Source organism: Megalobrama amblycephala, linkage group LG11 (genome assembly GCF_018812025.1).
Source record: "Megalobrama amblycephala isolate DHTTF-2021 linkage group LG11, ASM1881202v1, whole genome shotgun sequence".
Lineage (NCBI taxonomy): Eukaryota > Metazoa > Chordata > Actinopteri > Cypriniformes > Xenocyprididae > Megalobrama > Megalobrama amblycephala.
Window position 1 is genome coordinate 9,991,679 of NC_063054.1, and position 14,555 is coordinate 10,006,233.

The 14,555-nt window shown below is 38.2% G+C and overlaps 1 protein-coding gene across 2 annotated transcripts in view; it reads left to right on the top strand.

Moving 5' to 3' along the window:
- Positions 1–226: 226 nt before the first annotated feature.
- Positions 227–14,555, top strand: part of plpp3 (phospholipid phosphatase 3) — a 43,502-nt gene continuing 29,173 nt past the window's right edge. Inside the window, exons 1-2 of one of the 2 annotated variants that reach the window (XM_048208609.1) lie at positions 227–456; positions 545–822. In XM_048208609.1, coding sequence (XP_048064566.1) covers positions 687–822 — 136 coding nt within the window. In that variant the 5' untranslated portion in view covers positions 227–456; positions 545–686. Of the gene's footprint in view, positions 823–14,555 lie in introns of both variants that reach the window. The other variant, XM_048208610.1, reaches the window with a different exon arrangement.

Here is a 14,555-nt window from a genome sequence, read left to right on the forward strand (position 1 = left end):
CCATCACTATATAAGTCGTTATTTTGTTTTGTTTTGGCGCACCAAAAATATTCTCGTCGCTTTATAATATTAATATTGAACCACTGTAATTAATGACAGAATTTTCATTTTTGGGTGAACTAACCCTTTAACCCTCTTCATGTTTCTTACATGTAAGTAATTGGGATAACTGTGTTTTTAGCATTGGCCGCTAGAGGCAGTGTAGCTCTCTCTCTCTCTCTGTGTGTGAGAGCGAGCGCATGTGTGTCGAAGGGCCGTGGGCTTCATTCAGCGGCTCAGGACAGGAGAAGGGGGCTGAGCGCCTAGTGAAGGGAAGGAGGTGGAGACCAAAGGAGGATTCATAAACAGGAGTTGATCTCCTAGTTTTAAAACGCCGCTCTCAGTTCAAACCGTCAAGTAGCGTAGAACTAGATAACAACTCACCAACCGACCCAACACGACTCTTCATTCAGAGAGGTGCTGCTCCGTAACGCTGCGCTTTCACTGGACAAAGTTGAATGGACTTGATTGCACGGACAACTCATTGTTTTCATTAACTTTTCAGGACGTCTTCCCATTTGAGCCGGGACTTTAACTCCCTCAGACTTTATACGACACGTTCTTGCTGACAAGACAACTGAAACGAGCCGCTGCAGTGAATCTCTGGGATTTTTGGGAGGAAGAAACGACTGGAGGAACTCTTGCAAATGCAAAACTATATGTATGAGAAAGCGATGGCACCCGAAACAAGAAACGGAGGAACATCCACGTTAAATAACAACGGCGTAGACAACAGCAAGAGGAAACTTTTAATAGCACTAGACATCTTCTGCCTTGTCTTGGGTGAGTGTCCAACACACAACAAGTTTGTAACAGTGGGAAAAAAAAAAACATGCATTATGTCTAAAATCATAATATAATATATATATATATATATATATATATATATATATATATATATATATATATATATATATATATCAAAAGTGTACAAAAAGACTATTGAAATCAAAATATTAAGCTACAAGTTACAGAAAAATGACAGAAATTAAATAATGTCCAAACAATTGTGTGTACACTTATATAAATGCATAAATATTACAATATGTTTTGTATAGCATTACGCACCAGGTGCAATAAATGTTGCCAACTGAAGTTTAAACTGTTAATCTATAGGGAAGTATGTGATCTGAATGAAATGAATTACTGTTTATTGAGATAACAATGCAAAAAAAGTCATAATTTGCATTGTTATCTTAGTAAACAGAAGATTAACCGTTACAAGCTTTTATCAGAGCCTGTAGGATGGGCAAAGTTGGCACTGTGGTGATATAAAACCACTTGTGTTTTCTCCGTCGGTTGTGTAAGAAACCTTATTTGGATTGCTTTAATGAAACCTTTCTCACTCATCAGATGAAGGAGGGAGTTATTGTGGGTCCTATTGACATCTTTTGAAGTGGCATATGAACATGCTTATTATGGTTAACCGATCATTTACATGTAGCAGAATCATCTGTAGTCAAAACAAGTTCTGTAAACATGACTTTCCGTTCACAGCTTTTTATAGTTATGATGCAACAGGATTTTTAGGCAGACCTTCACGGCCATGTGTAGTTGATTTGGATCTGACGAGTTTATTATGACAGAGTTTATTTAGATTGGAAGTTCAGTACAGTCAATTGACCGTGACATACTTGCCTTACAGAGGATACACTGTGATATCTGCGAATTGATCTCAGACACATATTTTCTTTAACCCTATAAAGCTTACTGTATCATATTGGATGCACAAAGGGCTCTAAATTATCAACATGACCAAAACTTGATGTACACAATCCACTACATGCCTTCTGTTATTCATACATTTTTTTAACAATTAAAAGTGCAGTTGTAAAAATGTACACTTTCAGGTCCCACATGCCTTTTTGCTGTGAAATCTTTTTCACTTTATATAATGTTAGTAATATTTTAAGATGAACACTTACTGGATTGAATCAACTTGGGTTTACTTGAATATTCATACATATATATATATTTTTTTTAGAAAAATCATGCTAAAATGTGATAAATCAGGCTTTTGAGGAACTTTTATTTGTATATCTTTCAGTCATCATTATATTGCATTGCATTATTTAACCCCAAGAATTTCATCTTACTTTTTGGCCATGAAAATATCAGCAACTGCACCAATTTGATTATTTTCGCTCAGTTCAAGCCTCTGAATATTGAGCTATATTCTCCCATATCATACTATATGGGACATCAAAGCTTGATGTATCAAATATGATACTCAACAAAAACATATTTTGTCAAAAGGTTCAATAAACTGTAAAAATTAGATTTGTTTGGGACTATTTCATAAATCAGGCTTTAAAGGGTTAAAAGGAATGCATGTGAGTTTTTGATGCGCTGTCATTCACAGCTTTCACCAGCTCAGCGTGACATTGGCTGCTTGATGAAAGTGTTGCCTATAGTGGTTAAAGATGTGCACTTGGTAACCTAAAGGTTGTAGGTTCAGACCCTCAATGGGCGAACACAATTGTGTCCTCGAGCGATACACTTAACCCCTCGATAACTCCAGAAGGATTGTACCTGAAATACCTCTTCAGTAAGTCAGTATTTAGTCGCTAGGTGAAAACCAACTGCCCGGTTTGTATCGTTTGCTTCAGATGCCTGGAAACCATCTCGGCGTCGGGTTCTCATCTTTCCTCAAAGCCTGTCAGTTCGAACCCTCCTCCTTCAGAATGGAAGGATTAACAAACTTCAGCCCTCATCTTTACACATTCTTCTAGAAGAGACCCTCCAACCCCCCGCCAGCTGGCATATGCCTCATTTAACTCCAGCCACGGCATCATATCAACTTTCTCTCCTGTTTTTAGGGGCAGAATGAGTCCCGTTGCTTTTGTTCCCAGGAATGCGGAGTAGAAAGGCTTAAACATGTCGCTTTAGAGGACCAGGGCAAGGCTTTTGTAAGCAATTAGAGTCTGTGGTTTTAAAACGCCTGTGAACCTTCCACAGCATCCAAGACGGTTGTTGCGCTTTGAAAAGAGAAGACACGTTAGAGCAGGTGGAGGCGGGAGAGGAGGAATATCGCTGATCCAAGCGTCGCTTTGAACGGGGGTCCTAAATTAGAAGTTTACAGCGAGTTTGGTGACTAATAACTTCCTTTCGTCGCCGTATCATAATGAAAACGAAGCCTCAGCTCTTCCTGTGCGTGTTTTACGGTCTCTTTTAAATGCAACCATAATGACACATGTTGTCTTATATACACTCTAAATAATGCTGGGTTAAAAACAGCCCAAGTTGTGTTGAAAATGGACAAACTCAGCAATTGGGTTGGGTTAAATGTAGTTCTGTTTAACTCAAATATTGTTTAAACTGTATTGCTTGCTTAAAATGAACCCAAAATTGTTGGAAATTAACATTTATTAATATGTTTAATAAATTAACATTTATTAACCCCTTAGCATTCCTGTAAAATTTGCCTACAACACCTAAAAAAGGCATACCCAAAGTAAATTGCGTGCTGATCTTGAGAACCATTGAAAATGCTGGGTTAAAAACAACCCAAGTTGGGTTGAAAATGGACAGACCCAGCGGTTGGGTTAAATGTTTGCCCAACCTGCTGGGTAGTTTTAAAAATTGCTTGCTTTAAATGAACCCAAAATTGTTTTAAATTAACATTTATTAATATGTTTAATAAATGAACATTTATTAACCCCTTAGCATTCCTGAACAATTTGCTGAAACGCCTAAAAAAAGGCATACCCAAAGTAAATTGCTTGCTGTTCTTGAACCATTGTGTACCACGGACAGTACAGTGGAAGGTTAATAAGGTTAATAAGTTTAATGAATAATAATGAAACATTAAACATTTATTAAATTTCTTATTAATAAATGTTCACATTTTCATTATTATTGTTGCCTCTAGTAATTGTGTCTGATTTTTAATTTCCAACCTATTTTGGCTTCATTTTAAGCCAGCCATATAGTGACTTTTAAACAATAGTTGGGTTAAATAAAACTTTCCAGCACGTTAAGCAAACGTTTAACCCAACCGCTGGGTTAAAACAACCCAATCATTGGATTTGCCCATTTTCAACCCAACTTGGGTTGTTTTTAACCCAGCATTTTTTTGAGTGTAGACGCATTAACATATGTAACAAATTCACTAAAAAAGTTTAACGTAAGATGACGCCGTGCTTCAAAAGGAAGACATAAACAAACATGTTCTTTGTCATGTTTAAGATAGTGGGCTTGGCCTGTTTTTGGTGATCTTGGGAGGGGGTTTATGTGAAAGAGAGGAGACTCATTTGAAAAGGATGGCTGAAGAATGTCTCTTAGTGAATGGGCTTTGTTAGCGCCGAAGCTGCAGCCCATCAAGTGATCAGGCACTTCAAGTTCCATCTGTTGTGGAGATTTGTAGATTAGTGCGTTATCTCCGTCTTTCCCTGGATTTCTCTCCCGCACTCTCAAAGTCTCCCTCATCAGATACAGAGCTGATAACCTCCTTGGCACTTGCTTGTCTGTTTTATTGCATTTGAATCCACTTCAACCGTTGGTGTTTACACATGCAGTACATCCACACTGAGACTGATGCTTTTGTTCCAGCTCATTAGTAGTTTATCACTGTGGGCATTGTATCTGCAGTGCATCTGATGCGTTATGAATCTAAATGAAGCTTAAGAAAGCAGCCAGACGGATTGTGTGTTTAGCGTTACCTCCTGTTGAGATGAAGCAGAGAGGCTGCAGCTCAGCTCATTAGCATACAGTAGTTATAGTAACGCAAAGGAGGCGTGTCTCTGACTGTCACTCCCCCCCGAGGGTGTCTGGGTTGGTGGGTCGCACACATTCCTGCCCATGCCACTGATAGCTGAAATAGTTTACATACAGACACAAACACCCACCCAGACTCTTTCTCTCATCCGCACTGACTTTACTGTTCGAGATGTCAGTGGTCTGCTTGTATAAATGGCTGTTAACTTGAATCTTATGAAGAACGTATTCAGGTTTTAACTCGCCCCCAAACCAAAAGGAAAAAAAAAAAAAACTTATAATAATAAAAGTATAACCTAAACTTATAAAAGTATAAACTAAAAAAAATAAATAAATTTTTATAAATATATACACATTATTTAATATATTATATATATATATATTAAATAAAAGTAAAATAGAATAGAATGTTTAACATTTATAAATTTATTATTTACTATATATTAGTAAATAATTTAATATATACTTTCAAGTAAATTCATACTGTCTTCTTTACGTTAAGTACTGTATTGTTTCTTTTAGATAGACAGGAACGTTTTTTGTTTACCTGCTTGACTAGTTTCGGCTACTTCCTGTAGCCTTCGTCAGAAACTAGTCAAGCAGGTAAACAAAAAAACGTTCCTGTCTATCTAAAAGAAACAATACAGTAATTTAATATATAATTTAATAATATATATATAACTTTTACTTTTATATATAATATATTAAATAATGTGTCTTTATTAGTATTATTACAATTTAATATATTATTTATTTTTTAGTTTAGACTTATTTCATTTATTTTTATAATATTTATCAAATAATAATAATTATATAATATTAAATATATTATATTAAATATATTTATTAGTATTATTACAATTTATTATATATTATATATTAAATTGTAAAAATATTTTTATAAAAATTAATTTTTATTTTATTTTTATATTAATTTTACATTTTTACTTTTTATATATATTAGATGTATTTATTTTATTTTATTTTATTTTATTTTATTTTATTTTATTTTATTTTATTTTATTTTACCATAATAGCAACTGGAATGGAAATTAACATAGTTGTCGTGCAATTTTTTTTTTTTTTTTTTTTTTTTATTTGGGCTTGGACATGCTCTTTTTAACAGGCTTACTGAGATTCATCCTAATATACAACACATAACATTGATTCTTTCTGCTTGGTTAGCGATTAGTGTCAATGCTTGTTGATGTGTTCATTGTTCATACCCCACAGATGCGAAGCATACTTGACTTACCAGTGACATTTAATCCAGTTTGCCGGTCTGAAAGGTCTGACCAAGCTGCTTCCTGGTACCTCTCTGGGGAGGCATCAATTCTAAAAGAGATTTCTTGTTTACTTGTTGGAATGGAAATGAGAAATCAACTTAAATAGTACAAGATATCACTACCGTCAACGCTTACCCTGAATTAAAACAATGTGTGAACGACTTGGCCCTCACTCGTTTAACCTAGCGAGGAGATCAAAGTGAAGGAAAGGGTTTCGGTCTCATGATTTCTGGTTCGTTTTTAGCTGCTTTTAACTTCTCCTTTATCCGTGACATTCCAGGAGGCCGATGGTAGAGTTATGGAGTGCCAGAGAACCCTTTGGGAGTCTCTCTCATTTAGGTCTGACTACATTAACCTCCACCTCTAAAGCTGAGAAGGTCTGGTCCACCTCTATAAATATTTTCCAGAATTTCTCAAATTCTTCATCGCAGTCCAAGGGCGGCTTCCACTCTTGAAGTGACATCTGGTATAATTTTCGGTCGGCGTTATGCAGGGGCAAACTCAGGAAAGGGAGGGAAGAGGAAAAGGTAGTCTCGCTAGGCCGCTCTCCTGTTTTCCCTCCCTCACTTTGACTCTTTGCCCTAGGTGTGGCCAGCTGTGCTGTGAAATGTAATCCCCCCCAGTTTTTTTTCCTACATCGTTTCCCTGAGCCCCAAACCCTCCCTCTTTCTCCCATTCACGGGGTGTAATTGCAGGAGACCGTCTAAAACTACCACATGGCGTTCAGGAAAGACTTTGACCTGCCGTAGCTGTCAGTCAGATGGAGTGATGGAGTCTTCCTGCAGCATTGCTCCATTAACTTCTGCTGTTGCAACGTTTCCCCATCCCGTTTATATAGTTTACATGTGTTTTGCACTTCTTTTCAGCAACTCTATTTAGTCCACTCAGCTTTACACATTTCTTCTGATACTTCGGTTACACTGAACTGTGGACAGATATAACAAATTTTTTTTTGTTTTTAGGGCTGTCACAGTTCCTCGCTTAAATTTGAGTACTTGACCCTCCATTACAATTTATCCACGGCGAGTACACAGCAATATCTCCAGAGTTAAATCAGTTCTGCTCAGACTACATATGCTCCCTCTCTAAATAGTGTTAAAATAACACTCAAGCAGAGTTAAAGTTAATAAGATAATTAAACAATGAATTAAGTGATGATTGTGCATTAGTGATGAACACCTGCTGTCAACAAGCAGATTCATTGAAGAAAAGAGAAACACAAGAACTACAACTGACTTCAGTCATAGCCATATTAGTTGTTTAATTATCTCATTAACTTTAACTCTGTTTCAGTGTTACTTTAACACTATTTAGAGAGGGACCATATGTACTCTGAGCAGAGTTGATTTAACTCTGGGGATTTTACTGTGTAACCGGCAAAATACCAGAAGTGGCACATTCCATGGACAAGAATCCATGGAACTGCATTATTATTATGCAACATTATTAAGGTTGCATGATGTATTAAAACCATTTAAAAACCATAGTGCTATTGTGAATTCACAAAAGCTGCAATTCAATTAAATAAATATATGCCATGCAGTTTAATCAGCCATTTCATCAGATTTGTAAGGTAAATCATTTATAAACCAACACCAACACAAGGAGAATACATCAACATGTCCAAATATGCGAACTGGTCTTCGCGATTTCAAAACGAAAGTTCAAATTCATTCAGTAAAAGGAAAGTTATAAAGTTTTACCAAGAAAATCGAGCTTTTTCCAATGATAACCTGAAGCATAAATCTGTGAGATTAGAGCTGGTAAGAAAGTCTACATTTAGTGAGACTTATTTCAGACAACCTTCCTCAGTCCTCTGTGGGTTTTTCCAGCCACTTTATATCAAGAAATGACAAAAGAAATAGTCAAACCTGCATGTTACATAATGAGGTGACATATTAGATGATAAAATAACACCTACTCTGCCATTAACTAAAAACCAAGCTGGGTTCGTTGAAACGTAAAACAGGATTTCAGAAGTCATTCCTCTGAATGAGAAGCTGCCACAGATCTTTGGAAAGTGATGTTAGGAGTCTCTTGGCTCCTGAGGGAGCTGTATTTTGTAATAGTCAGCATTAAGGCTGGAGGGTTACAGTGTGATGTAGGAATGATTTCCATATGATTCCTGCTCTTGGAGTACAGTAGAGTCATCTGGGCCTCAGATGGAGTCACAGACTGCCTCGCCTTGCCTCGGCTTCACCGCTAGTAATGACGCTGTCAAAACATAGTGCCCACTCTCAGTATTTGTGTATGTCTAAGTGCACATGTGCAGTACAACGTGTTTGACTATTTGTTCAAGAAACTGCTAGGGTGTTTGTGTATGTCTAAGTATATGTGTGTGTTTGTGTGTGTGTAAGAGAGGCTGGTTTTTGAGGTCACTGCCATGTGATTTAATTATACGCTTGAAGAGTTTATGCGACGAAGTGGGTTGGCGTAGGTAGCAATTAGACAGGCAGACATGAGCATGACTGACCATCAGCTGGCTGTTTAGACTTTGTGTGTGTGTGTGTGTGTGTGTGTGTGTGTGTAGATTGTCGGCTAGGACTTTATCACATCCAGAGGGTCTCTTGGAGTGTGTACTCATGATAACACACTCTTCGGTTTCATTATGGTCACTAAATTCCTCCGAGTGTGGACACTGTTCTCTGTGATCAGCCGCCACATATCTCTGCCAGTTTACGGCTCTTTGTTGGCGCTCGAAACAATAGCGTAAGATCTTCAGGGGTGTAGAGTCAAGTATGAGGAACCCCTGCTGGTTTGTAGGCCTCTCTACGAGGTAAACACACAAATGATTTGTTTATTTATTCTCAGTGTTAATTGTAGTCTATTTCCTTTCACTAGTCTATATTGTATCCTGTAAGCTATTGTTTCAGCAAATGAGGCATTGTGTGTGTACGAGTCTGTGGGATGCATCAGCTGGAACAATCATCCGCAGTTCGCTCAGCTTGATTGTAATTCCAGGGTGTTTGAAGGAATTTTTCTGGAGAGTGTGCATGTGTTTTGTGGAATGGGATTTCTTCAAATCCAGTGTGGGCATTTCATCTAGCACCGAAAGGCCAAGGGTGACCTCACAGCCACCCTCACACGACAAGCACTCTTTCACTTTTTCTGGGTCATATGGATTAAGTCCAGGGTGCTTGGCATTCCTGAGTGTAAGCCTAGCTGGCCCCTAAAGGGCCGTCACCCTGCGCGCATTCAAATACTAATGAGATCTGTGTCACCAAAGCTAATATTCTAATGTGATGGATAATACTCAAACAAATGATATTCGATATAGCTCAAATGTGGCTTTAGAGAAGGAATTTTCTTAAGAATAAACTAGGATGAGAAGGGTGGGGCTAGGAGGGGTTGATGTTAAAAACTTTGCATATTAATTAAAAATAATATTACATAAAAAAAATGAAAATGCATCTGTGCTGTTTCAGCACAAGTGTCAATGCATTTATATAGAGCAGTGTTATTGTTAACTAAAACTATTAAAAATAGTTTTCGTTAATTTAAATAAAATAATAGATGAAAAACTTTCTAACTGGAGTTTCTAACTGAAATTAAAAGTTTGCGTATATTAAATCTGAATAAAACTGAAATAAGAAAATAAACATTAATGCAAAGCAAAATGTTTGATAAACTAATAAAAATGACAAGAGCATGAAACAAAATTACTAAATTAAATTTAAAAATTAAATACTTGCAAATACATCCAAAACTCAATTTTTATATGTAATTATCTTGTTCAACTTTCAGTTTTTGAGGAACACCAGTATATAGTATTGTCAAAAGTACCAAGTCAGTGCTGAAATTTTAAAAATGTGATGTTTTGAGTGCTGTTGAGTGGATTCGTAAAAACCTCTGATTGGCCATTGTGTTGATGCTCCTCAGATTTGTCTGTGATTGGCTACAATGATCAATGCTTCAAAAACATTTTGTAAATGGACAGCAATGGCACTCTTCACCGAGCGCTTACACAGATACACACAGAAGCATTTGAAAGCAGCGGATCGGTCCACTGATAGACGCCTGCTTTTAAACGTTCCCGCTCCCACTTTCAAAACACTTTCACATTCAAACACTTCCGTGTGCTTTCAAATGCTCCCGTTCGTTGATGATTGTAGCCAATCACAGACATGTTGAGCGTGTCAACACAACGGCCAATCAGAGGTGTTTACGAATCCGCTCAAAGTGTCACATTTTTAAATTTCAGTACCAACTTGGTATCGGGACAGCACTACCAGTATATTATTTATTTATTTACTTCAATGCAGTTGTGTTGAATGCTGTTTAAATTAGTTAATTTAGTGATGTTGGAGCTGTGGCATTGTAGTTAGGGCATTCAGCTGTGGAACTCGTATGGGAAATATTAGCTTGAGTCTGGCTCGCAACATTTCCCAATCCCATTCCCTTCTTCACCCCATAGTTTCCTTTCTCTGCAAGTAAAACGCTTGGGCCTGGTTTCACAGAAAGGGCTTATATTAAGCCAGGATTAGGACATTTAAGTATCTTTTAAAAACGTGCCTTAGAAAAAAAAACATTACTGGTGTGCGTCTTGAGACAAAACAATGGCATATTTTAAGAAATGTCAGTGCAAGTTGCTTTCAGTTAAAACAGCTCAAACATGCATTTAGTCTGGGACTATCTTAAGCCTTGTCTGTGAAACCGGGGTGCATATGTCATGTTGCACTGCGTCAGTGTATCTGTACGTTTATAGAGCTGTTTTGTCTTTCTTTCACTCTGGGATGTTTCCTGGTGGGTGGAGTTGGATCAAAACAATGCTGTGATCGTTTACACCCTCACTGTTATTGTTACTGTCTCACTGCACAAGCACACACCCTCAATAAGATGTGTAGCTTACACAAACACGTCAATATATATATTCACTCATAGACTACACAATAATAAACACATTTAGACAGTGACGTTTCAATGATCTTATGCTCTTACAAACCACACCAAAAGCCTAAATGCAGCTCTCACACTCTGGTAGAGTGTAGATTGCTATTTTCAGATACTTTGGTTGTAGTGTTAAGTCCGTGGCGGGTCTTTCCATTGAGCTCCAGGGCAGGGTGGGAGATGGGAGCAGTTCCTAGGCTCTACCCCAATGAAGATGCTCACGGCAGGCTGTGGTGGCCTAGGTTAACCAGGGTCTGTGAAGTGGGCGGAGGGGATGAAAGGATTGATGGAGAGAAAAGGAATACTCCTTCGGTCCTAAGAAGCCTCTTCTCCTGAGCTACAGGGGTTTATTACATTTTTATTGGCCTCGGTAAAGAAATGCCACTCGGAAAAGAGGCAGAAAGCTAGTTGGTGTTCATTTGTTGAATTGCACTCTACTGTGAGAAGAAAAAGGCTGGGTTTGACCTTTGACCTAAGGAAACTGGCCAGCAGTTGTGCACCTAAAGGCAAAGTAAACAGACCTACCAAAGAACGCAGCACACTTGGCACAGCGACTTTTTTAAGGCTCTTTGCTTCTTGATTTAGTGGTATCTCCAGACTTTTATTTTGACATGCTAGGCCTATTTATTACATGATTTAAATAAACAAAGAAACACTTATTTTCTTAGAAGAAACCACTGTGAATTCTATTTATGTGCGCTCATGTATTCTGTTATGTATTGAAATATATTGTTTGCCGGTGTCCTCAAGGGGCTGTTTGTGGGTGGGGAAGAGATCAAAAAGGTTAAATAACAGAGCAGCTTTGACACGTTTCCATTACGCCCCCATCCACTGTGATTTTACTCTTGATGGGCGATAATGTTTATATAGTTATAATTTTAATAAACATCTCATTCAGGAATGTTTGTTAAACACACAGACAGTTAGACTTGAAGCTCTGTTAATAATTCTCCTCTAGTAAACACTTTTGACATGTTTGGAACTTGGAGGGCTTTTGTATCATTGCAGTTCATCCTAAATAGTATCCAAGATAAGAATTACTGCATCCCAAATCAGTATGTTGAAAGTAGTAAGTAAAAGGGGGCCTGGATGATATACAGTAGCCTACTTTTTTTTAGTGTATTTTCTTGTTCTGTTATATTAACCGCAGCCCCTTGTACGACAAAAAAATTCTCTTTTTAGGTTTTTAGTCAATGAAAAGTGCAGAAGAATGCAAGGTTGAAGCTGGCACATCATTTTTAACTGCATACAAGTATGCATATTGAAACAGCCCTGTGTTGAATTCGAAATCTTCCCCTATACACTCATTTACCATTTCCTACTTTAATTCACTACACTCTTAAAAATAACAGTTCTTTATTGACGTTGATGGTATGAAGAAACTTTAAAATGCATGGAACCTTTCCACTGCACCAAAGGTTCTTTATAGTGGGGAAAAAATATTATTCTTTACATTACAACATTGTTCTTTAAATTTAGAAAACATGGTTCTTTTAGAAACTGATCACTGAAAGATTCTGGGGGGAACCAAAAATGTTTTTTTCTATTGCATCGCTGCAGAAACCCCCTTTTGGAAGAGTGTAATGTAGTCCACTTGAATGTAGTCCACTAGAGTGAATTTGGACACCCGAGTAGGACAGGAGGGTTGTGGACGCCATCTTCCACCGAGACAGGAATTCATGCGGCGTGACCCTCAGCGAGTATTCCCTAGCCGTTGAGTGTACATTGGTTGTACACTCGTTATTGTGGTGCATTATGGGATTGAATGAGTGCATTTGATAATGCCCACTATGATTTTGGACATCACTACAAATAGCTGTCCCCTCAAAATTGTGCACTATGTAAGGGTAGAGGGGTGATTTCAGACACGGCTCTAGGCTGCATCCAAAATCCCATATTCTCTTGAGTAGGTACTTATTTTGAATAAGGAATTACTTCCTGACTGTTCTATATAGTATGAATGTGAGTAGTATGACTTTAATTCGTACGTACTACATCCGCCGTGCTGTCATTATCATGTGACCTACCAGCGTCAGTTATGTCGCTTCACTGACATTCACAAATCCTCTCCTGATACTAAAGTGTTCGTCGTATCCACACTTCAGAATCTCGCCGGAAGTAGTAGGACCTTTTCACTACTCTTTTGAGTACTTTGAAATCGGACACACTTCTTTTGTCAAATACTGTTTTTCGCCTACTATATAGTAGGGAAGTATGCGATTTCAGATGCAGCCCTAATGTTTTGCATACAGTGCTATCAGGCCCCCAAAAGGCTGCCCACTCAGATGCCCGTGTGAAAAGGCATGACCCTGGCGTCGATTTCCGTGAGTAAAAATTGCTGTGCGTAAGCACATGTTTTGAACTGGGGCCCTGGCCCAGAGCCTATCTAATGTATTGAGAGAGTGAGAAAGGTAGGATTGCCAATGAGCACAGCTTTGCTGACCTCAGCAGCTTGCATAGACAAAGCTAACGGAGCGACACTGGTGTGTCAGAGAGCAGAGAACACTGTGACAGCAGTGGTCACTCTCACATACAGTAATGGAAAACACAGTGAAGCCTCTGTCATAAACCAAATAAACATTCACATGTTGGTTTTTCTTCCAGTTTCTTGTTTTGTCATGTTGCACAGAGTACCTCTGGCCAAGGGGAAATCTCAGTGGTCCAAAATCGCACTTGATATAACTGAATGTTCATTATCTGAATGAATTAGCTGCAGTTTTGTTACTTTTTTGCGGCTAGCATTTTGGATACAACAAAATACATGGCCTGGTGGGTAGTGCATAGTGTGTGAGTGAACTGATAGACACAGATATTATTAGCATTGATGAGTTAACCAGGTAGGTCAGATGGAAATAAGGGTTAGTAGATCTGGGTTGAACCACATTGATCCATGCTGGACTGTGTTATTCTGTTTATCAAAAATAGTCTCTTTCTGACATGAATATCTATAAGGGATGGGTTAATGGGTATAGTTTTAGTGTCCGGGTCAGTGCTTCTGTACTGCAGTGGGGGCAAAAGAGAGGCCAACATGCAGGGTGCTACTGAGACCACACATTCCAGAGGTCAGGGTTCATGGGTCAAAGGTGACAGAGAACGTTAATCTTTCTTTGTGTACTTATGTGTGTGTTTTAGTGTTTAGTCTGGGTGGGTTTTGTGGTATATGTGTCTGGGAGCCAGAATGGATCTGTGTGTGTTTCGGAAATGTCAATCAAGTTTGAAATGCACCTCTGACTTCTAAAGAATCCCTCACAGGGCGTTCTCATTCCAGTGAGCAAGTGCAGAACATTTTATAAATGGCATGTCCTCACCAGTAGGGTCAAGGTCTGACATGTTAGCATGGTATTAGTATGTACTAAATACAAACCAAGTTATACTAAGGCCCTGTCCCAAATGGCACACTTGATCAGTGTTGCGGACTTGCATTTCTTGGAATGCCATAACGTCCAAAAGGCAATAGAGTATTTCTTGCTTTCTGCCTCTGCACAATTTTTCAAGTGTAGAGGAGCACCGCAAAGGCTTAGGGTGCCATTTAGGACAGGGCCTAACTCAGGAAAGTCACCTTTGAAAAGTTTGGGCCTGTGCACATTCTTGTAGTGTAATAAAGCATCACATCCGAATTGTCATGAC